At 31.4% G+C, this 27,147-nt stretch overlaps 1 protein-coding gene across 3 annotated transcripts in view; it reads left to right on the top strand.

Annotated features, from left to right (window-relative positions):
• Positions 1–27,147, top strand: part of Syt7 (Synaptotagmin 7) — a 259,700-nt gene that overhangs the window by 215,196 nt on the left and 17,357 nt on the right. For all 3 annotated transcript variants that reach the window (XM_090118642.1, XM_090118644.1, XM_090118643.1), the window contains 2 exons: positions 11,234–11,245; positions 14,786–14,939. In XM_090118642.1, coding sequence (XP_089974768.1) covers positions 11,234–11,245; positions 14,786–14,939 — 166 coding nt within the window. The remainder of the gene's footprint in view (positions 1–11,233; positions 11,246–14,785; positions 14,940–27,147) is intronic.

Below are 27,147 nucleotides of genomic sequence, written 5' to 3'. Positions count from 1 at the left end.
GGGTAAATTTATGTAACTAATGAACTATTTTTCATACCCTTAACCCTAAGTGTAAGTGATGAGGGTGTCGTGCAAAAATAACGTTTGCCGGGTCAGCTTGTTAACTTAAAACTATATCATTAGGTACATAGTATAAAACAAAGTCGCTTTCTCTGTCCCTTTGTATGCTTAAATTTTGGAAACTACGTAGCGGATTTTGATGCAGTTTTTTTAACAGATAGAGTGATTCAAGAGGAATATTTTAGTATATAATTTATTAGGTTTCAGACAAAGCGAGCGAATCCACGGGCGGTAAGCTAGTACCTAAATATATAAAAGAAACTTGAGTAGTTCGATGAGGATATTAATACTTTAAAAACACTTACGAAAAAAGATAACCTATATATTATGTAAAAAAACAAATATTAAATTGCCTACTGCTAATTAACTAAATGACTAATTCAACTAATTCGCTACCACATGCACTACATTAAATTTCATTCTTATCATACCAATCAACAACTTTAAATTAAACCAAAACATAACTTACACCATCCGACAAAAATATATTCTTGAACCTGAATATTACGCTGAAAAACATAAAAATTTACACCTCCACAAAATGAGCCTTGAATAAAACCGGCCAAGTGCGAGTCAGCCTCGCGCAAGAAAGGTTCCGTACTATCAAGAAAAAAATACGAATAAAAACACGTTTATAGTATGGGGGAGTCCCCAAAAAATATATAGAAAATAAACATATTAGGGGGAGTCCCCTAATATGTTTATTTTCTATATATTTTTAGTATTTGTTGTTAAAGCGGCAACGGAAATACACCATTTGTGAAAATTTCAGCCTTCTAGCTAACACAGTTTATGAGATACACCCTGGAGAGAGACATACAGACAGACAGCGGAGGCTTAGTAAAAGGTCCTGTTTTATACTTTGTGTACGGAACTCTAAAAAATGTATTTTCATACAACAGAATAATATTTGTAACAATAAAAAGCTCGCGAAAGCATAATTGTGGTAGTTTTACAGCCTTCGTGACTTGGTTACGTGACAAAGTGTGTTTCTAAATTTCCCATTGATTTTCATGTAGTTTATTAAAGTAATAATGGATTAGGAGAAACACTGAAGTATGAGTTCATTAATCTTACTTATATTTTAAACTAGCTTTCCGCCCAAGGCTTTGCCCGCTTTCTTTAAAACCTAATAAATTATATACTAAAACATTCCTCTTGAATCACTCTATCTATAAAAAAAACCGCATCAAAATCCGATGCGTAGTTTTCAAGATTTAAGTATACAAAGGGACAGAGAAAGCGACTTTGTTTTATGCTGTGTAGTGACTGCATTTTGCGCATAGTTTTAATTCTTCTATTGGTTTGAAATTTCAATAAATATCGTGATGGATGCTAATTTATATACATACTTACAAGTTACAACAATCATGTCATAGTGTTTGTATACAAACTCCTCGTAAACAGCTTAGCTGATTTTAATGAAATTATATTCGTCGGTAGGTCAATGTCTGGTTATTAACTATGTTTATACTTGTTTGTTATACAACAACCGTTTTGGATATAGGTACCTTTATTAAATATAATTAGCACACTAAATACAAATCTATTTTTAAACACCATTCCATTCTAATTTACATAACCATCCAATTATACTCACCACATCATTAAAATGCAAAGAGTCTAAAAATACATCAAAAACATGAAACTCGAGAACAACACGAATATTTTAAAACATAATAACTTGACCGCATACACTCTGCTATGAAAATGGCCTTAAAAAATTCACACAAGGACGACTCCATTACTTTCCCTGTCTCGTTAAAACTTTTAGAATGCATGGCGTTATGGTAAAGAGGCATTTTTTTAATTTGGGAAACGAACGAGCAATGTATAATGTGCTTATTATTCTGAGACAATGTGGAGTTGTTATAAGTTGTGTTTTTTGTGGATATGAAAAGAATGAGTCGATGTTGACATTAGCATGTTTAATACTTTAATATTATTATTTCGGTGGGGCTTTTTTTAATATGACTTTCAGCTCTCAATTGATTAACTACCAAAATTTTGATAATACTTATTTATATTCAACAAAGCTTGGGATTTTGTAATATTTTTTATTTCTAACCATGCCTTTAAAAGTAAAAGCAGACAGCTAATAATACTAATTAAATTGTATTTGTTTTATTTTTTAAGTAATTACTTAAACTTGAATTTTATACGGATAACATACGTAAGTTTTATCTTATTCGACAACTATAGACATAAGACAGCTTACACTGCCAGAAACTTTTCTCAAGTACCTAATAATGCAAATAAAACAAGAATAATACCTAAAACATTTCTCTCAAAGCAATAAAAATACTTTTAAAAAATTGTGTTAAAGCCATAAAAGCCTTATATTTTGTAAATGTTATCAAAAGTACACTAAAAGTATAATTTATTAAAGTGTAAAGTTCATTATTCAAAAGTTAAATGTAGGATACATGACTGAGCAAAATGGCCTATAAAACGTTTTATATGATGATTCTTCGGAAATCGTGGCTTAATTTTACTCCCAAACTTTGTGTTAGCCCATAGTAAAAAGTAATAAAAAAATTATTGGGCGTAATTATTGTAATGTATGAAAAATTAGAATATATTGACATGAGAGAAGAGCTTAGAGAGAAGAGCAACTATGTAAGTTTCCCTGAAGAAACTGGTGGTAAATATTAGATACCAATATATTATGATGATTCAAAAGTATTTCTACAAGTCTAATAAAAAAGAGCGTGTGTGCAGCCCCCCTAGTCAAGTGTAGATAAACGTATCTACAGCCTACGTCAATCTCATACATTCGTAGTCTATTCTATTGAACGCTACGCTAACAGAATGCCACTTGACTAGGGGGGCTGTAGATACGTTTATCTACAGCCTACGTCAATCTCATACATTCGTAGTCTATTCTATTGTACGCTACGCTAACAGAAAGCCACTTGACTAGGGGGGCTGTAGATACGTTTATCTACAGCCTACGTCAATCTCATACATTCGTAGTCTATTCTATTGAACGCTACGCTAACAGAAAGCCACTTGACTAGGGGGGCTGTAGATACGTTTATCTACAGCCTACGTCAATCTCATACATTCGTAGTCTATTCTATTGAACGCTACGCTAACAGAAAGCCACTTGACTAGGGGGGCTGAGCAGTTGAGCACTCGTGTCAGAAGTTAAACTTCTTAGGCAAGATTCAATGATACCAAAATCGCCTCACTCCATGACGTGACGTATTGCCATGTTGCGAGCTTAAAAATTAAAATTTTACTTTCAACCACTTCCAGTTTGAAGAGTTTGAGTTTGCAAAACCATACATACATCGTAAAAGATAACACAAAAATCTGCTATCCCCAATCTAACCAGAAACTTTTCTAGTGATGTCCCTTTATAAATCAAGAATATCGATAAACCTTAATATCGATATCGATAAAATCATGATCATTTGAATAAAACCAAACCGATATGCATTCCACTGCACGTATCGCGATGGAACATGTTTTCGATAAATCCGCATTGTGATACGATAACGATATATTTCAATACGTGGAGGGAAAACTAAAATACAAGGCTGCATAATAAAAATATAGATTTCTTTAGAAATTGTACACACTTCTAGAAGATTATTTCGCTTGATTCTAATGTAGGTACATATTTTGTAATGTACTTAGAAGTGCAGAAATTATAACATTGCAACTAATATTTTATTTAATACAATAGAAATAATATCAACATAATAGTCAAGAACATCAAAAATGTGTTACCCTACGGTTTTACTCGCATTGATTTGAGATAAAAGATCGTTATGTTGTAATTATTTATAGCCTTTACCGATAAATAGACTATCCAACACTAATATAAATACTTCAAAACGAACCCATAGAACCAATTGAATAAAACAGACCAATCAATCAAATTCTTCAGCTATTAAATTTATAGTATAAATTATTAAGCTATTGCATAGCTTCTATCGCGGGCCTTGAGCGCGGGGACCGAATCCAGAAATTCCGTAACGAAAATACCTCACGCTCCCCACTCCGACGCACACGGAGGTGTGGCTTGAAGGCATAGCATGCAATAGCTTTACCGCGGCAGTCCCCGAGTGCCACACGTCTTTTGTTTTATTGTTATTTTTAATTTTGATACACATCCTAGAAAAGGGATCCAATAAAACAATTTCAACATAAACCAACTTCAGAATTCTTGCTATTTTATCTCTTCAAGGAATTCCAATTGACAGACCTACATACAGTTTGGTTTGATAATATTGGTTCAAATATAAGTATGAAGCTCGAACGTATACGCGTAAGAAAATTAAATAATTTGGAAAATCCAAAAGTGCACGCCTCATAATTTTTTTTTAATAAATATTTATTAATTATTATTTTTGTTTATTTAATAACAAATAAACCACATCGAATCAGACCCTGAAAAATGAAAGGGTTCTATTCCTGAGCATACTCAAGCGTAAGAGAAAAAAAAAGACTCGATTAGTAAAGTATTTCGGTCGCTATCGTGTTAACAAGAAAAAGGATCCGCACATACAGACACACGGACGTCCAAGACAGAACTTTTTTAAACTGTTTTTTAACTAGTTTAAATAACAAAAATGACATCAAAAATATCATGAACGTTAAAAATAGTGTTTTTTCTTAATATGTGTGTGTATGTATTATCTTACAAGTGCAATGTATGATAGATACATAAAGACATTTTAAGTTTGAAAAATCAGATGTTTTGCGCGAAGTGACAGTAGTACCCACCTCAACGCTTCGCTTATGAGGCGTGCAATATTTGTATGTTGGAATATCTCTAGATATAAAACATAGGGGAACCATTCTATATGTACGGTCTAATATAGGTAAATAAACTACGCTCGCGGTTTCTTCCGAGTTCCGTGTCAGTTTCAAAGCTTCTCTTTAAAAATGTTACATATGAATTAAAACCACTTTTTGTTTTGTAAAATAAATCAAAGATAGTAGGTAAGTATAGTTAGGTATTATTTTGAGATATTTATTGAAATTTAATGCAAACATTTTGAAATCTATTTATAATTTTTAAGTAAGTAGGTAGTTAAGTATATTATTCCTGAATTTTTCATGCAATCTACTCAAAACACAAAACACATTTAATTTATATACGGTATTTTCTTCAACATTACATATAATAATACATGAAGTATATAAATATCTATAATTAAAAAAAACATATTCATCACACAATGCCCCTGATAATGTTTAACAACAATTTTAACAAAATATTTCGAACACCTTCAATTTACTCATAAACGTCCACAATTATTTTCCCTTGTATTATACCAGAAGCAATCGTGTTTAAAACTTAAATTACAAGTACGTTATACATTGCTCGCTCACCATCAAACATAATACCATACGACCATACACAACCAGCAATGAAAACGGTTATAGCAATCTTCACAAAGGGACTAATTAAACACAGTCTAACAATAGGACAAAGGCCTATTTTCTGTACAAAAGAAAGGAAAAATTGTCGGACAATGGACGAAAATTGTTTGCTGAAAACAATATTAATAAATCTTTTACACGTATATAAATCTTTTGGGATCATCTAATAATGTATTATGTTCTTTTATTATAGATGAAATACACAATCAATTGCAATGGAACGATTTATTGTATGATTAGCTGTGACCCGCGGTTTTACCAGCAGAGCTCCGCTCCTATTGGTCGTGGCGTGATGATATTTAGCCTATAGCCTTCCTCGATAAATGGGCTATCTAACCGAAATAATTTTTCAAATCGGACCAGTAGTTCCTTAGATTATTGCGTACAAACAAACAAACAAACTCCTACCTACCTAGGTAATATTTTTTTTATATGCGCTTTTAGGGAAGAACCTGTGGAAGAACTATGCAAATAATTCTAATCAGTTTTTTCATATAATAAATTTGCACACATAAAAAGCTAAGTACCAACTATCAAAGAAAACGGAAGTAAAAGCTAATATTAATACAAAAAGCTAAAAATACAGCAGCCATTTTGAAATTCTTTCAATGCTAATACCAATTTACGGTTCACTTAAGAGCCTTTGAATGTAATGAAAAATAAAAGATCAAATTGTTTTATTAAATAGAATTCACTCCCCTTTCCTCATTTATTATTTCATGTAATATTGATTTATGCCAATTTCAGTACATTTATTATTCACAAGCTGTGCCCCACGGTTTTGCCACAATGCTCCGCTCCTGTTGATTTTAGCGTGATGATATATAGCCTATATAGCCTTCCTCGATAAATGGATTATCTAACACCGAAAGAATTTTTCAAATCGGATCAGTAGTTCCTGAGATTAGCGCGTTCAAACAAACAAATTCTTCAGCTTTATAATGTTAGTATACATACAAGTAACGGTTTTCGGTTTATATTCATTATTTGGCTAGAAATATACGTGTTTACAGAATTTCAGCTCTCTAGGGTGTAATTAAGTGCTTTTAGTATTACTATAACGTAACCCAGATAATATCACAATATACAGATACAACCAGTAGGGAAACTCCATACAACATTTTCAAAATGGCTTATGCACACAAGCAAGCCTGTTTACGGGAATCGTGAGGGTATTATGACAATTGACAGATATAAGAATACCCTTAGACGCACACAAGCAAGCGTTGCTTGTGTGCGTGAGCCTTTTCGAACGCTTTGTATGAAGTTTCCCTACTGGTTGTATCTGTATATTGTGATACATAATATATTGAATGAAGTTTTTTATTTAATTCTGTATAGTCTGCTGCTTGGCAAATTATAATTAATTTGAACACTTTTGTATGTATATTTAATAAGTATTTTTATTGCAAATTGAAACATGTATTTTGGTTTTTTACGGCATTATGTATTAGTTGGAAAATAAAAATAAAAATTAAATCTTTCTATTCATTGAAGCTACTGTCTTCATTGTCTTCGTCTTTTTCCAAAATTCTACAAACTTTCTTTTTTTCACTTCCACTCCTATTTCTGTGTATTTCTGTGTAGTTTTAAAAAACACGAACCTAACCTAACCCACCCCCTTATCCAAACCAAAAACTTCTGATTACGAATTTTCAGCATATTACAAAATGCCAACCGTTTGTAATACCCCGGATTATACAATCCGACTGTGACAGAAACATTATAATATTACAAAAAAGTAGAAATTCGTTACATCAAATTTAAGTATCAAAATATGTTTAAATATCTTTAAAACTACGCAACGGATTTTGATGCGGTTTTTTTAATAGTGATTCCAGAAGAAGGTTTTAGTATATAAATTGATAAGTTTTATAAACGCGAACAAAACCGTGGGTAAAAAGCTAGTCACTACATAGATAAAACAAAGTCATTTCCCTCCGTCTGTATCTTACTTATATATTATATCTTAAATCTTTAAAACTACGCGCAGATTTTGATGGTTTTTGATTGAGTGGTTCTTCTTGACGAAGTTTTCAGCATATCATTTGTTATTCTACAAAACGGGCAAAGCCGCGGGTAAAAACTAGTTAGATAACTATAAACCAAACAACCTATGGCCTAGTTAACTTCACTAAGCCGGTCCACATGTCAATTAGTGGGTTCATAATGAAAACCTAAATAATTCATTGAACAGCGAGGCTTACGCAAACATAATTTTGTCAATTTAGCAGTTTTGGCTAGTTGTTCATTATGGTTGCTTGTTAATAAATGCTATGAAGTGATGTGTGTTTATATTTGAAAAATTTATAAGATAATCGACGAGGATCTTTATATTGTGTACTATCTATACTAATATTATAAAGCTGAAGAGTTTGTTTGTTTGAACGCGCTAATCTCAGGATCTACAGGTCCGATTTGAAAAATTATTTCGGTGTTAGATAGGCCATTTATCAAGAAAGGTTATAGGCTATATCATTACGTAGACCAACAGGAGCAGAGCCACGCGGGTGAAACTGCGAAGCGCAGCTAGTCGTAAGATAAAATCATCTTATTAAAAAAAAAATCCTTAAAAGAAATAAAAAAAAATTGATTATTTATTTTAGAGTATAGAAATAACGAGATTATACTCTAAAAGAAATAACCGAAATTCTATCCCTAAAAACTGGATCAAACTTCAAACAATTACATTTCCCGGAATAAACTTCCCCGGCGTAGTTCCAATCAGAAAAATCGAGTCTGTCTGACTTTGAATCTCTCGATTTTAGACATTTAGTTCGTTGGGAAATGGCAAAACGGAACGAACGTACAAATTTCATCGGATCGTTTTGATGTGAAGAATACTCTATTTTTTATTAATATGCTTTATAAGGCAACTAGCGGTCCGCCCCGGCTTCGCCCGTGGTACATATTTCGCAATAAAAAGTAGCCTTTGTTCTTTCTCAGGGTCTAAAGATTATCTGTGCCAAATTTCATCAAAATCGGTCCAGTAGTTTATGCGTGAAAACTATACATACATACATACATACAAACCTTTCCTTTTTATAATATTAGTATAGATAATTAAATAATAGTCTAGCTGTAACATAATATTATGTAGGAACTGTCATTAAGAATGTTTATGGTGCTATATCTAACTAATAGTTTAAACATGTAGGTACCACGGGCGAAGCCGGGGCGGACCACTAGTAATATTATAAAAACAAATTTAACGATTTCTAATTCGGTTAGTTCAAATAAATGTATATTACATGGGAGGATGGAAAGGTTAAACTCGCAAAAATTACATTCAAATCGAAAAAATCCTTAAAACTTTTAATTGTAGAAAATATTCTTTGACTATCCAGAATTTTTGTTTCATATTATTCAGTTATACATATATTGTTATTGAAGTGAAACTTCTTTATCGGGGTTGGAAAAAAATTTAGTGTAACATTTTTTCGTTACGCGTGACATTTTTCCGTTACGCGCCATCTTTTTCTTATCCCTACCACGCGTGATTCGACGTATTTCTGTAAAGTTGCTTAAAGTAAATTATTTTTTGAAAAATAAGGTCATAAAGAAGTTTCACTTCTTACCTGTGTACACTAGTACACGCACACATTTTTTTGTATAATAGTTTTTGTATAGTAGGTAGTAAATATATACAAACATATACAATAATTCTTATTTATATAGTATAAAGATCCTCTAGCCTACAATAAATTTGCCTCTCCCATAAATGTTTGATATTTGAACAAACGGATCCCTCACCTTCATTATCCGAATGTCAAGTGAAAAACCTTTTTTTTCACGGTTTATTTCATTTGGGGACTTTTAGTTGTCTTTGTGAAGAATAATTTTATTGGAAAACTCAATATTCTGTTTATTAAAGAAATAAATTCATCGAAACTGTTTTAGAAGCGCGTTAACATCATAATATTATTACTTTTAGTAAGTAGTTAAAAGTAGTGATTCAATATAAATATTTTTCTTTTGGTTATTTCAATGGTGTAAGAGTACAATATACATAGTAATAAATAATAATATATATAATATTATAACTACAGATTAGCTTTATAATCACTACAGAGTATAAAACAAAGTCACTTCCCGCAATCTTTCCATACGTATGCTTAGATCTTTAAAACTGCGCGACAGATTTTGATGCGGATTTATTTAAAGATTTTTAGAGTTGTTCAAGAGGAAGACTTGGTCACAGATAATAATATAATGGTTTGGTAATATAATCAATTTGTTAAGTGTAAGACAACACGGGCAAAAACACGAGCGGAAAGCTAGTTACATTTAAATGATTATGTATGTTTATTTCGGTGATATAAATAAATAATTTGGAAAATCCAAAAGTGCACGCCTCATAATTTTTTTTTAATAAATATTTATTAATTATTATTTTTGTTTATTTAATAACAATTAAACCACATCGAATCAGACCCTGAAAAATGAAAGGGTTCTATTCCTGAGCATACTCAAGCGTAAGAGAAAAAAAAAGACTCGATTAGTAAAGTATTTCGGTCGCTATCGTGTTAACAAGAAAAGGGATCCGCACATACAGACACACGGACGTCCAAGACAGAACTTTTTTAAACTGTTTTTTAACTAGTTTAAATAACAAAAATGACATCAAAAATATCATGAACGTTAAAAATAGTGTTTTTTCTTAATATGTGTGTGTATGTATTATCTTACAAGTGCAATGTATGATACATAAAGACATTTTAAGTTTGAAAAATCAGATGTTTTGCGCGAAGTGACAGTAGTACCCACCTCAACGCTTCGCTTATGAGGCGTGCAAAACCTATCTACTTTTCAAGCGTAATTAAACTCAATCCATCCTTATACTAAATACTGTCATAATAAAATTATAATAAAGGGTTCTAGTAAAACTGGATGCAACTATGTATATGTGAAATCCGTATAAAAGAACCTCAAAAGAGCTTCTTATTTCGCTTGATTAAAATTCCTGCACAGGGATTAGTTCAAGCTTTTGTTTTTAAACGCTTGCCAGCTTTTGCTAATATTCTATGCTTGTAAAAAGCTGGATTTTAGCTAGATAGATAGGGTATATAGATAGCTTGTGTCCATCCTTGATTTAGTATGGAATTTTCTAGAAGAGATTAGAGGGATATTAGAAATGTTGGAGCGAAGCTACGGATCAATTTTGGCTATGGCGCTATACGAAAAAACAAAGCAATGACTTGTTAAGTAAATACCTTGATTATAAATTGGTCCATGATCCTACTATATTATGATATAGGGTAGATCTGAAATTATCTTAATCTTAATATACATGTATATAAATCTCGTGTCACAATGTTTGTTCTCAATGGACTCCTAAACCACTTAACCGATTATAATAAAATTCGCACACCATGTGCAGTTCGATCCAACTTGAGAGATAGGATAGTTTAACTTTAAACATGTAGGTACTACGGGCGAAGCCGGGGCGGACCGCTAGTAAATTTATAGAAATGAAAGTCGTTTTTAATAATTATTATTTGGTGTTTTTTTTTAACCCTTTGTGATGTAGGTAATTATATTTTTAAATTGTTGATGTCTAACGATGATGGGGTTTAAAAGTATGTTTTGGTTTATATCAGTTGTTTTATATCTCTAATGGGAAATTAAAAGTAATTATTATTTATCCATTTGCATTTCCTGTTAGCAACTTAAAATAAATGCCTAGAAATAAGGACTTATAATACGTAAAAATAAATTAATTTAAGAATGTTTACTAATAATAATTATGTTTGTTTGTTTCATGTACCTGCAGAGCGCAACTTGAGTAAGTATTGTCTCAATTTTTTTTATATGTTTGTCTGTCTTAATACAGAGTATGTATAAATTAAGGTTACCTTAAATTAAACAAGTATGATTAATAATTTACTTTTTTTACTATCTATATTAATGTATTCTTTTATCCTATTATAACCATTATTAAAACGTGAATTATAACCCTTAGTCACGTATCAGTGACGTGTGAGGTCGCGTGTTCTACAAGGGTATACCATTTTTAAAACAAGAAAAAGTAAGCAAATAAATTAAAAAGTCTGTTTATTTATTTATAAATCTTCATTACTATATATTATAAACTGTTAGTTATAACTTAATTACCTATATGTAAATCAATACGTATGAATACCATAAGTGATGATTTACCAAACCGCTGGTGCGGCATTGTTGAGATTCGCATTAATTTTACTCCAGTAGTTTTCATACAGTGGGAAACTTAATCCTACTAATCTTCTTAATCTTGTCTTCTTTCTTTTTATATATAAAAATGAATCGCAAAATGTGTTGGTAATCGCATAACTCGAGAACGGCTGAACCGATTTCGATAATTCTTTTTTTATTATATTCCTTGAAGTACGAGGATGGTTTTTATGTAGAGAAAACGTAAGTACCACGGGCGAAGCCGGGGCGGACCGCTAGTACTATTATAAAGGCGAAAGTTTGTATGGATGTTTGTTACTTCACGTAAAAACTTTTGAACCGATTACAATGAAATTTAGCACACATATAGAGGGTAACTTGGATTAACACATAGGATAGGTTTTATCCCGGAAATCCCACGGGAACGGGAACTATGCGGGTTTTCCTTTGAAAACGCGGGCGAAGTCGCGGGCGGAAATCTAGTATTATAAATGCGAAAGTTTGTGATGCGAGAATGGATATACATATATGTATGTGTATGTATGTATGTATGTTTGTTATTCTTTCACGCAAATACTACTGAACCGATTACAATGAAAATTAGCCCACATATAGATGGTAACTTGGATTAATACATAGGATGGTTTTATCTCGGAAATCCCACGGGAACGGGAACTATGCGGGTTTTTATTTGAAAACGTGGGTGAAGCCGCGGGCGGAAAGCTACGAAGCCGCTGGTAAGTCTATCTATATCGAATATAACCCTCAAATACAAATTATGTAGTTAATCAATAACCCCATAGAATTACTCGTTACATAAATTGATGACGCACATTGATATCAATGGAGATTAATCTAATATACTCGAGTAGGGCCTAATGGAGAAGATCATTAATCAATTTGATATTATATATTATATCCTTTGAAATGACCTAGATACTTGGGTATTAAATTTCAATGTAGGATTTAAATTATTTATGAAGACATAATAAAATGAATTGAAAATCTTATATATAAAATTCTCGTGTCACAATGTTAGTCTGCATACTCCTCCGAAACGGGTGGACCGATTCTCATGAAATTTTCTGTGCATATCGGGTAAGTCTGAGAATCGGCCAACATCTATTTTTCATATGTACCACGGGCGAAGCCGGGGCGGACCGCTAGTAATATTATAAAATAGTGAAAGGCAGTTTTATTGGTACGAGCAATGTCTGCCAGAAAACCGTGACATAAAAGTATACAACCATCTGAAATTGAATATAAATAATAATTTTCTAACACAATATTGTTATTTTAGAAATGCTTACATGAGTACCTACAACTTTTGTATTCTTATTTGGCTCAGTTTTGTATAGTTTTATCACAGAACAATAAACTAACAAAGAAAACAAAAATTTTCCTTCAAAATATTACTTGATTATCATAGCATTCACATTTACAACAAAAATCAACATCTACATATACATTTTCATAATTACATTACCCTCCAACCATAATAATTTTAAGAATATACATAGGTACATGAAATGGATCAGAACGACCTCTTTATAACGAATTTTAGACCAACCTAACCTCAACATAACGAACCGCAGTTCAACGAATTACTTGATATAACGAATATTTATTTGTTCCCTTCAGATTTATTATATCGAGGTTGCACTGTATATATTATTACTTTTAAAACCGTATAAAATATATATTTCTACACTAATATTATAAAGAGGAAAACTTTGTTTGTTTGTTTGTTTGATTGTAATGAATAGGCTCATAAACTACTGGACCGATTTTAAAAATTCTTTCACCATTCGAAAGCTACATTATCCACGAGTAACATAGGCTAGGTTTTATCCCGGAAATCCCACGGGAACGAGAACTATGCGGGTTTATCTTTGAAAACGCGGGCGAAGCCGCAGGCGGAAAGCTAGTACTTTATAAAAATATATTTACGATAAACAGTAAAACATTTTTCTAAAACTGAAAATTCAATGTGATTTGGGATTTGAACATTTTCCGCTTACGTTCTCACTTCTCACCTCTGTTCGATCCTTGGGGAAATATATTGCAGACAGAAACTTAAATGTTTTATAGTTGAACGCTTTAATAATATTCGTTTATTTTAAACATGTTATTTTTTACCTATAATAACATGTTATTTTTTTTGTTTTAGGGCCGATTTTTCAATCCATGGTTATAATAATCCGTCCAATAAAGTATTACACGATAATATTAAAATGTCACCCGTAAACTGTCATAGACGGGGAAAGAATACATTTTTGAAATGGTAGTTTAATACGGTATTCGATGTATAAGTATTAACCGAGGATTGAAAAATCTGCCCACACACGTCAAATCATAATAAATTATAATAAAAACAACATGCATTAACATCAACGACTTGGATGAAAAATATTAATAATTAATAAATTAAAACCATTGCCAATTTTTATTCATGACCAAACGTTCATTACGTACCTATTTAATGAATTAAAAAGCATTTCAAAATTATAACAACATGCATGAAATAAACAACTTTTATAATCGAAATATTATTTACTAAATTGCATTGAAAAGTTAATTACAAAAATGGCGACAATTTTCATACCTATTTCTGCAAATAGCATATAGAAAAACATATTTACCCTCAAATCAAAATCCTACATTGCAATTTTGATGTAGGTAATATAAGTCGTTGTTAATCGAGCCTCTTGTTTAACACTGCTGTTTAGTTAGCGGTGGAAATGTAGACAATTTGTGAACTACCTCCAATTTCTCTTGATATTTTTTATACCATCTATAATAACATGTGTTTCCCGTGACTGTAAAGTGTTCGGACTTCGGAAACTCGCGTCGGGCTGACAAATATAATAAACTAGAGTTCTTCAGATATACCAGTGAGCCTAGACAAAGTGCAAAACAGAAAATACCAAGGAATAGAATCCGCTATCGATACTAATTATTGACATAAAGGTATGATGTTTTGCATTCGGTCAACAGTGACGACGACGACCACGAACAAAATTTTCAGCTTGTGTCAATAATTAGCGATAGCCACAAGATCTGTGGCGATAGCAGTTTATACCTTGTCGTCTATGACATTTGTCTCTGCCCATAGTCTTATTAATACACTGAAAATGGTTGAATATAAGATTAATATCATAACCTTCTCCAGGACAACATCAACCAGCTCGCCGCAAACGAAGTCCCCCGCCGGCAGCAGCGCCGGAGCAGTCGCAGGCGCGTCCACCACGCAGGGCGAACGAACGCCAACTGCCCACAACAAGCAGCTCCAGAATGTCAAGCAGGAGCACCAACCGCACCCATCTGTAAGTTATGGAATTTGATTATCTGTGCGAGTACGACGCAGATTTTTATTCTGTGGTTGATGGCAATGGTTTTTTTTATCTGTGTGGAACGGAATGACGTAAGTCGAAGTCTGGCTGGTTTGAATATCGAATTTGATGTTTATTAAAAAAAAATAAGAATTTGACATTTGTAAGGAAGTAATGATATCTATTTTGTACGTTTTTTTTAATTATTGTTTATCTATGTCCAAATATAGAAAATATATGACATACCTAACGTAAAAAGGCAATCAAATTCGATATTCAGAATCCGATTATCCGAAGTTCCAATTTCTATGTTTAAAATTTCAATAAAATTATAAATTCTATTTGCACAACATGCATTTTGATTAAAATTTAAATTCTTCTAAATTGAAGTATGTATTTCTATGAAATTGCACTGTATTTAAAGTTAGAGTATTTTGCATTTAAAATTCTGAATTTTAAGTAAAATAAAAATTGGCAAAGTAAGTACAGTTAAAGTTTATTTTCTAAGTGTTGGTCGTTTAACTTGATGTTACTGTTGTTAGCTTAGATTGTTAAATGTTCTGTGTTGTTGGCAAGATGATTCAAAGTTTTAAATAAGTTAATTTAAGTTAGACAATGAGCAATTTATTTCATAAAAAAGCAACTAAATGTTCAATTTACTTATGAAAAATGTTCGAATAAAATTAAAAAACTTTTTTTTTACTTTTGTTAAAAAAAATCACTTTTCAAAGAAAAATTTTGAGTCATCTTGTAATTAATGTTGATCAATGTGTATGTTCTGAAAAATTAGGTTCTCGGATCTCTATCTTTCTATGTGCTAATACGTCTGAATGCGTGGTAAAATAGGCTCTAATACAAAAGAAATAGAACACATATTTGCATGTACAAAAAGCTCTATTCACACTTATGAAAAATGACAAGCTGAAGAATAGGAAAGGGAAAGAGTAGTTATTAGTTTTAAATATAAAATAAATTTAAGTTATTTTTACACAATTGGAATACCTCCTCGTTTATTTACTTTGATTTTTGTATAAACTATAATAAAAAAATGCATTTAGCCATTATTTTAAATAAAAAACACGCCAATCGTTATTTTTTCCTTATACATTTAAAATATATTATAGAAGTTATATAAAAATAATACCTGCTTATTTAAATTAACCTTAATTGCTATTCACGAAGAGTCGAATCCATTACCGTTAATCCATTCCCAGTGTTTAAGGAAATGAAAATAAAACGGGGTTTATACCTTTTTATTGCAGTTAAAGGTAAAAACATTATTCTTAAGTACGGTCAGAAAATCTAATTTTATAAAACTAGCTTTCAACCCGCGGCTTCGCCTGCGTTGTCAAATACTTAAATAATTAGGTAAATACCAAAACTAGTATAGTAGGTATATTATACATATAATAGATATAAATTATCTGAATTAAAATTAAATAAAAATCTGTGCTAAGCGATCCTCTAGAATTAGGTACAAGAAAACAGAATGAAAATCAGTACGGTAGTTTTAGAATGTATAGCGATCATACAGACAGGCACATTTGGCGGAAAACTTTCATTACCTAATATTTAGTGACTAGGTTCTGCCCGCGATTTTGTATGTGTAAAAAATATAATTCAAATTCGATTTGAGTTAACTTTCGCATCAAGAAAAACTGCAATGCATGATGTAGTTTTGTCGTGATACATAAACATACAGATAGACAAACATATAGAATGTTTTATGTTAAAATAACATAACTAACTGGCATATTCGTTTTCCATCAATATATTATAGGTATTAAGTTATCTCTGTGCTCAAATTCTGTCCAGAATTCAATAGCCGTTTTATGTGTACTCACACAAACATCCTTGACCCAAAAACAATATAATAAAATAAAACAGAATTATCTAATAGAAATAAAAACCTCAGAGATCTAAACGTCATTCGCAGGCTAAGTTATATTAAGTTCTCTAAGTTACGATTGAAACAGCCAGATTAAAGTTGGACTGTTTCCGTCGATAACAGGCTATTGAAGGCAATTGTGAATAAGTTAAATCGAATTTAGTCTTCTTATTGGCTTAAAGTATTTTAATATCCTGTTGTGTGTGTGTGTATAAGTAGAGATTAAGACCTATTATTACAATTTTAACCGCCTCCTTGGTACAGTGGTTGACGCGTGAACGTAACACCGAGGGGTCCTGGTTTCGATTCCCGGTGGAGAAGAAGAAAAAAATGTCTAGGTCTGGCAGGACACAGAAGGCTGATCACCTACTTGTCCCTAAAGAAACAGATGTATAATGCATCTGCCCCTTACCCCACTAGGGGACATGGGACTTCACTTTTTTTTTATTATAATTTTAACACTTTTAAATTAGCTTCACTTGTAGGTATGTTTGTATGTAGCGGACTGCTTTAGACTCGATTTTGTTAAAACTTTGAACAATTATCAAGGATCGGTGACAATACAATAATTTCATGAGTGAAGAGTGTTTTTTTTAGTTTTTAAAAAATAGTTGTTCTGTCCTATGTCCCCTTTCATTTTTTAGTTTTAAAACGTATAACAATAACAATAATTTTTGAAAATCTGCCTACTAAACAGATTAACGATAACGATAGGTAAATCATATGTCGCAGTCGTCTGGTTGAATCTGCTATTTGATTGAATGACTAGCGCGTTCATTGAATGCCTGATTTAAATGAACGTTTAAACTTAGACATTGTTGTGACAAATAATGACCGTTAAAACTTAAAATAAAAAAATATTCATCAAGACGGACGTAGACGCGTGACATAACTAGTATTTCAAATTCATTACATCCACGATCGTTGAATTGAAAATATCCAATGGAAAATGGGTAATCGTAACTCAAAACGGTTTTGAATTCATTTTAATAAGAAGCACCGTCAAGATTGCATAAGAACCATATTCCCGTGCTCGAATTGCGAATAGCTCTTTATTCTTGTTCAAATGCATGGATGGATTGTCATGGAAATTTCACCCGCATTGAGCACAATTTCAATTTCGACTGGCGCTTTCAGAAATGCAATGCTATGCGTCTTAATATGTTTTTGACATGTCATTTTCATAGCTTTACTAGAATGTAATAAATAAAAGATTTTATACATATATAAAAGAATATGATACTAACAAATATGTTTGTTTGTTTAAATTTAGTGTTATCTTACTGGGACTCGCCTATTCTATTCATAAAATCTGGAATTCATAAAATGTGGTATGGCTAAAACGATCATGCAGTATAATAATATTTACCTAAGTATAGGTAAATAATAATTGTTAATATGAATTATTACTGAGTGAAAAATTAAAATAAACACGTACTTACTCAATTACTTCACTAAAAACAACATCCCCCAAACCGTAACACAAAAAACCGCGTCACAAAACATCCCTCAAAGCGTAAAACACCAAAAAAACGTGTAATAAATCCGTTAAAAACACAAGAAAATGGCAAATATCTGATGCCAATATGTACATATAACTTACGAGCCCTATCTCACCCATTCATTATATAGATAGATACAATTTATGTTTTGGCATTGTATGCGGTATCTTGAATTCTGAATGTTGTTTATGATGATAGAGTGTTCGAAAACATGTTGGTTTGGGAGTAAAAATTGTTGTATATTATAAACTAGCTTACCGCCCGCGGCTTCGCCCGCTTTGTCTAAAACCTAATAAATTATATACTAAAACCTTCCTCTTGAATCGCTCTATCTATTAAAAAAACCGCATCAAAATCCGTTGCGAAGTTTTAAAGATTTAAGCATACAAATGGACATAGGGACAGAAAAGGCGACTTTGTTTTATACTATGTAATGAAGTACTAGGATAACAACGAGTAAACAACATTTCTAATTATTCTCAGAGTAAGAATTGAAGCATTTTTTAAGATTTTTTTATAATATAGTCGTGTGAAATTAACAAATACTTAGTAAAAATTACGCCGTAAGGTAAAATAAAATATAGACTATTCTATATCAAGTCGAAGTGTATGTCTAAAATAGGATAATAATAATACAAAACCTTCTTCATCAAGGCTTCATCGTTTTCTTTATAAAGTCGGTTAAAAATAGGAATAACTGAATTAAAACTCAGGACATAAAACAACTCCATTTAATTTAACTACAAAGTAATAATTTAAAATGTACTGCACACTTATAAAAGATTTAATATTTCAAAACACGATACCTCTCGTTTCAAAATTGTCAACAACCATAACTTTTAAAAGAATAGTCGTTTCGTAAAGTGACTGCTTTCAAAGTTTTGCGTTAGTATTGATTTTCTACGAGGATACAATGCTACGACGCATTCTTTCTACGCGAATGTAGCCTGTATTACAGTTTCAAGGATGAATACTTATAGCCTCGAAGCTTTATACAAAGTAAATGTAGAAACTTGTGAAATTGTCAAGATATTTTTGCGACATATTTCGGTATTCTATAAAAAGATCTTTCTCCTTACTAATATTATAAATGCGAAACTCTGTCCGTATGTTACAAAATTAAATCTATAAATTTTGCGCGAGCCTGGCCGTAAATAAAAAGTAGCTTATTATTATTATTAAAATAGTGGGTTATTGTTTCTATTTCTGTTGGTAATATAAAACCTATTATCATAATATATTTTACATTAATAATATGAAAAATAAATATGAATTTGCAATCCATCAAACTTCTCCGTTTTATTCTCTCCTTTTGGCATTTATTAAAGTAATAAATTAATCCCAAATACTAACCCGATGTTACTGCGAAACCTAACAATCTGGCATTTTAATAAAAAACGAGAAATACGGAAACATTTTATGTCTTCAATAAAAATCCCAAACCGAGTTGATGACTCCAGTTTAATTACAACGCTCTTGTAGAGGTATAAACGCGGGTGAAGCCAGAAGTACGCACAAGTATTGAAATTTTAATGGCTCTTCGTGTATTTTTATTTGAATATAATATCATATTTTATAATGTTCTATTTATTTAATTGAATGTAACATTTGTCTGATGTTTATTGTCTGATCAGTCGCTAAAAAGCGAACAAAGGAAAATGTACCTAATAATTTTGTCTGATCAACATAAAAAATATATTTTCTTTGACTATTACATGCTCAGTCAATTGTTAATTCTTATAATAAGTGTCTGTTTCAGTATTAATATAATTGACTAGCTTTTTACCCGCGGCTTCGCCGGAATAGACAAAGAAAAACCGCATAGTTCCCGTTCCCGTGAGATCTTATGTACTTTCTTAAGTCTCAAGCTATCTTTGTACTAAGTTTAATCTAAATCGGTTCAGTGGTTGAGGCAAGAAACAAACAAACAAATAGAGTTACTCTTGCATTTATAATATTAGCTAGGAAGTTAGGATTTGACATTTTTATTTTTTTGTATCACTAGGTACTTTATAATTTCATAAACAAATTTATAAAAGACTAGCTTTCTACCCGCGGCTTCGTTCGGTTTATCCAAAACTTAATAAATTATATACCGAAAACTTCCTCTTGAATCACTCTATCCATACTAATATTATAAATGCGAAAGTAACTCTGTCTGTCTGTCTGTTACTCAATCACGCCTTAACTACTGAACCAATTTGCATGAAATTTGGTATAGAGATATTTTGATACCCGAGAAAGGACATAGGAGGTTCTATCCCGGAAATCCCACGGGAACGGGAACTATGCTTTGATTGCGCGGGCGATGCCGCGGGTGGAAAGCTAGTCTATTATAAAACGCTTCAAGATCCGTTGCGTAGTTTTAAAGATTAGCATACATAGGGACAGATAAAGCGTAATAATATAGTGATACCTACCTACTCCTTTTAGAGATACTACAGATATTCCTAAGTAATATAAAATATCCTGGAAAGCTTATTTTAACATTAAATTGTAACTTGAACATTCCAGAAAACTGAAATACATTTTACTGAAATTATTTTGTAAGGAACTAACATTTTGACGTTTTAATAAAATATATATGTTACGGCTAAAGGTAGGTGAGAACATAAACTTAAGATTAGCCGGCTAAACTTAGGTTTATTTTCGACGAGGTGTTAATGTTAGTTTGTTCTATCTTTAGCCGGCTAAACTTAAGTGTAACCGCAGGCCCGTGGCTAAAAATGTCGGGGTGGGTAGATTTGGTTACTATAATACATGTAAGGAACAGGGCGAGTGTTTTCTGGCACTTCGCCGGCTGCTGCCGCAGCACGCTCGCTGCGCTCGCTCGGCTCGTGCGGGTCTTAAGAGTTCTAACCTAACCTAACCTAGCCACCAGGTTTCTGCCCTGAGTCGGGGTGGGTAGATTTGGTTACTATAATACATGTAAGGAACAGGGCGAGTGTTTTCTGGCACTGTGCGGGCCCCTCAAGCCCTCCACCGGCCCGGCGCTAACCAAATCTACCCACCCCGACATTTTTAGCCACGGGCCTGCGGTTACACTTAAGTTTAGCCGGCTAAAGATAGAACAAACTAACATTAACACCTCGTCGAAAATAAACCTAAGTTTAGCCGGCTAATCTTAAGTTTATGTTCTCACCTACCTTTAGCCGTGACATATACATAATAACCTTAGATCTCGGCTTATTTCCTCGAAACTCAGTTAAATGTTGAGTCTACATTAATACTAGTTACTTACCTTGGCTTTACTCGGTTTTTCATATAATATTCTGTTCTTCACTACATAGAAATAAAACAAAAAAACTTTTTCTGTTCCTATGTCCCTTTGTATTCGTAAATGTTTAAAACTACGCAACGGATTTTGATGTGGTTTTTTAATAGATAGAGCAATCGAAGAGGAAGGATTATGTGCATAATTTGTTAAGTTTTAGACCTAGTGGTCGAAGACGCGGACGGATAGCTAGTATATTGTAAAACTCAAATTTATTTCTGAATTCCCAAGACTTCATATATCGATTTTGTTAATATTTTTTTGCGTTGGATAGTCCATTTATCAAGAAATTCAACATGAAAAAACAATCATTTTAGCCCGCAGACAAAGTTGCGAGTTCAGCTAGTGTAAGCATAAAATTATTTTCTAAATTTTAATATTATTATCTTAGATTTTCCAACAAAAGTAATTAACATTTCTTTGCTTCACTACATAGTATAAAACAAAGTCGCTTTCTCTGTCCCTATGTCCTTTTGTATGCTTAAATCTTTAAAACTACGCAACGGATTTGGATGCGTTTTTTTTTTAATAGATAGAGTGATTCAAGAGGAAGGTTTTAGTATATAATTTATTAGGTTTTAGACAAAGTGGGCGAAGCCGCGGGCGGTAAGCTAGTTACAAATATAAAATGTCAGTATTCTCTCCAATACGTTCAAAATAACTCGGTGAAGTTTTAAAATTTTATCTTTGCAAGGAGTTTATTAAATTTTGAACTGCGTGCTTGGTCTGACCTTCAAAGGAAAATAAATTTAATACAGAAGGAGATAGGGTTTAAATTTATTAACGTCTATTTCTCAGGGGTATTCTTTGGTATAGATATTTTGTTGAGTAGAGTAAAATGTATTTTATTTTAGGGTTTCGAATACATTATGTAATTAAGATTATTGTGTTAAATTCGATGTTATATATTGGTACAATATAACGATGATTGTTTCTTGGAATGGAAAGAAAAAAATCCCTAAAATATGAAAAGAAATTCCAAAAAAATGCTATAAAGATGAAAATCTTTTGCCTAATAAATAATATACGAACATCTATTTATGCAAACATTACAGACTGTACATCTGTCGGCTGTCCCTATGTATGTTTAAAACGACGCAAACGATTTCGATAGAGTAGTTCAAAGGAATCTTTTTAGTATCTTATATATAAAAATGAATCGCAAAATGTGTTGGTAAGCGCATAACTCGAGAACGGCTGAACCGATTTCGATAATTCTTTTTTTATTATATTCCTGGAAGTACGAGGATGGTTCTTATGTAGAGAAAACGTAAACATGTACCACGGGCGAAGCCGGGGCGGACCGCTAGTGTACCTATAATAATATTAGACACAGTGGGCGGAAAGCTTATTCATACTAAATTTTCTTAAATATATCCACCTAAATCGAAATAAAATACACGAGAAATAAAACATTAAAACGCTTCAACAAAACCGAGGAAATCTTACCGATTCTGGCTCAATATAAATAATTCAAGAGGGCAATAAGTGACCGAATTCGACCCTCTGAGTTCGCGATCAAAATACTAAGTTTCACTTTATTTCATCACATACTATTGAGTGATCCTGGCTTCACCTGGATTTATACGAGGAATGAAAATGTGCGCTTATTTTACGCGGCAGCTAAGCTTCTTTCTAATGGTGAAAGAAGTTTTAATTTTGGTTCAGTGGTTTTTGAGTTAAAGTGTTATAAATAAACAATCAAATATCTTCTCTTTATAATGTTACTAGAGGTCCGCCCCGGCTTCGCCCGTGGTACATATTTCGCAATAAAAGGTAGCCATGTCCTTTCTCGGGTATCAAAATATGTCTTTACCAAATTTCATGCAAATTGGTTCAGTAGTTTAGGCGTGATTGAGTAACAGACAGACAGACAGAGTTACTTTCGCATTTATAATATTAGTATGGATAGGTGATCTATTTGATCCGGCTTCGACTGGATAATAATGGATTGACTCGGGATATAAAATACTTATTGTCTACGATATGCGGTAAAGATACCTAACTATAGCTTTCTGATTATAAAAGATTTTTTAAAATCGATGAAGTACTTTTTGAGTTAAATCGTTAAAAATCCATGCTAATATTATAAATGCGAAAGTAACTTTGTCTGTCTGTCTGTTACTCAATCACGCCTTAACTACTAAACCAATTTGCATGAAATTTGGTATAGAGATATTTTGATACCCGAGAAAGGACATAGGCTACTTTTTACCCCGGGACATAGGATAGGTTTTATCCCGGAAATCCCACGAGAACGGGAACTATGCGGGTTTTTCTTTGACTGCGCGGGCGATGCCGCGGGTGGAAAGCTAGTATACAATAAAATATTTCATCCACGCGTTTACTTCGGTAAACGAATTAATTTTATTTTGGGAAATGGTTATCTAACAATTCCACTTTACCTATATTTACTAGGTACATATCTATATAAGATTTTAAACACGAAACAGACAAAATGTTATTTCCTTTTTATTTTAGATTTATATTTTATATATCTTATAATTTAACGAATCTTTTTCAACAAACATGTTTATTCATAGCAACGATACCGATAACCATAACGATACCGAATCGATACCGATATCCACACACCATACCGTTTACATTACACATTTAATAATTTAATTAGCGTTCTATGACGCTATCGAGAGAAACCAGGGCGTAAAACTAGTTCAAACAATTCAAGCTAGTTGCTCACACAAATGCCGCGCATTCAGACGTAAAAACTGTATCTTTATCAAAATCTGTTCAGCTCTTCCAGTGGTTTGAGTGCAAATATTGACTTCTACTATATAATAATCTTTTTCCATGCTTTCTCCTTCAAAAATGGTAGGTAGAGGAGGTTGTATATTGAAGAAATAGATTTCTAAGCTTTCGAAATAGATATATAGAATTATAATATATAATACATATAATAAATAAATAAATAATCACGTAAACACAAAATAAATAAATAGATTTTAGTTTTAGTTTAAGCACTGTCACGTTTTTAAATATATTTACTAATCAGCGATATTTGCAGTCAGTTCGTGTTTTTCTTTTGCCAAATTAAAAAAATAAATAAAAAAAAGTTCTAATAAGCTTCTAGAACATTTTGAATTTGGAAACTTAAAACGTAAAGGCAAAACGTATTGAAAATTATATTGTACCTATCAATTGTTTAAAAATACAAAAATGAAATGAAATTATTATTTATTAAAGTTAAATATGTACTAACAGAGTATGTGTGTTTAATTTTAATAAACGGTACGTTTTTAATTTGGCAAAATATTTCAATATGTGTGAGTTTTTACCAAGTGTGAAGGTAAGTTTTATTTTAAATTTTAATATGCTATAATACACATTTTTAAAAGGTGGTTAAATTCTAAGTATATAAGTATGACTATATACTTACTTATTATAAGTTAATTATATAATTAAAACAAATTTTCTAAGTATCAAAATATTAAATAATGAACGGTAAGGCTTTTTCTAAGTGCTGACCACAGATTATAGTAAATAATGATTTAAATCAAAATATATTATTAATAATACAAGTAATTGGTTGTTGTAACAGAGTGATTGTTTTTATATTACTTATATATATTGTTTTTATATACATATTTCAAAAAAAATTTAATGTGACAATATTTTTTGAACATGTTGTTTAAAAATAAAATTATAAAATACATATTTATTATTTACTATTCCCGTATATAATTTAGGTAGGTATGTAATATAGAAGCTAAGATTTAAAGTTTATTTCAATAATAAATTACAATACTTAAATTGAAATTAAATGCAAGTAAAACTAGAAAAAATGTTAGAAGGAAAACCTATATGAAGGAATATATATTGATACACTTAGCTTTTAGTAAATTCAATAAAATTTAAAATAGAATCTTCTAGAAGTTTCTATTGAAAACTTTGTTAATCTTTAGTCTTTGTTCTAGTTTTACTTGCATAATGCAGTCTGAATCAAGAAGTAAATACGAGTAAAGTTTTGTCAATTCTGTGATTGTTTGGCACGGATTCATTGAAAACTGATAAACTGATTTGCATGCTGTTTTAGTTGCGAATAGTTTATTTGTAATTTACTAAGATGCTGCAATTCAGCGCTGTAATACACTGATATGATTGGAATCAGATTTGTAATTAAGTAAAAAGGAATAAGAAGTATTTTTTAAACAATAAACAATGTCCTTTAAAGTTAAATTTTCAACTTGCCTGAAAACAATCGCTCTTTTACAACAAGTCCGCTTTGCTTATCAAAATGCTTTTGTAGACTTCTTATCTATACTTTCTTTCTGCAATAGTATTAAGTACATTATGATATAATATAAATAAACTGGATTTGAACAGGTAATTTATTGCACAAAGTTTTGGGTTGATAAATACTTAGATTTATTTTCACGCTTATTTTTACTACTAAATAATATTTAGTATTTATTCTTATACACAATCATTAAAAATACATTAATAATTCATTCATTATTATAATGAATACATAATCAGAGAAATTCAAACGCAAAAATATCGTAATTTGAAAGTCAAAATACAAAAATCAACGACAAATATTCGAGGTTAGACCCACGCATTCAATACTATGAGGACACTTCGTTAATTCACAATTCTTTCGTGTATCGAATACGCGGGTCTAACAATGAGTGTCATTAGTACTTGACTCAGTATTGTATGCTGAGTACACTTAACTAGGGGTTTTTAAATTTACAATATCTGTACAAATGAATATTTGATTTTTTCCTTTCGCCTTATATTTTATTTCTTCGAGTTACGAAATATGTAAAGTAAATTATATTTAAGTATAGTATTTTGAGCTTTAGCTTTCATGTAATTAGAGTTTATTTTCTATTACCTATATAAATATACATAATATATTAATTCCAAGTATAATAAAGGTATTTATTCTACTTCTAATGAGGGTCCAAAGTCCAAACATAATAAGCCCTTATACAAAATTCCTCTGGGTAATGTTTTCTCCAATAATTCATTAGTAGATAAATCCTTATATAAATACTAGACAGTTAGTAACTATTGATTTTGCTACAGAAGTATCAGATAATATTTATCTGGACTATTTGAACTATCATCTTTCTCTTTATTGTAGTCACTTCTTTCATTTTGGTTCTAATCACGCTTTATAATAAACTTAATAATTTCAAATAAATGTAAACAACTATCATAACATATTTCAGTAAAAATGATCATAACATAATAAAATACTTCCATACGAAAAATCTATAATAAATAATTGAATTGGTTTTTTTGATTCAATTGGACCTAAGATAATATAGGTCCTAACCTTTCCTAACAACAAACTATATTTTGTCCTGTATATTTAAGCCAAAAGAGAATTCGATTTTCTCGGACAGTTGAATTTGATAAACGACAAATGTTATCATTCGTTAACTAATCGAACCATTTAAGGTCCAGTTCCTATATTCAATCAATCTTTTTACTCACAATTCCCTATATACTTATTGTTTATTTTTTATATGATAAACTGACTTCAGTATTATAATAAAGTAATAAACC

Source organism: Colias eurytheme, chromosome 30 (genome assembly GCF_061535395.1).
Source record: "Colias eurytheme isolate Ceu_HAF_F1 chromosome 30, ilColEury1 Martin Lab GWU primary, whole genome shotgun sequence".
NCBI lineage: Eukaryota > Metazoa > Arthropoda > Insecta > Lepidoptera > Pieridae > Colias > Colias eurytheme.
This window is presented reverse-complemented; position numbering and strand designations above follow the sequence as displayed.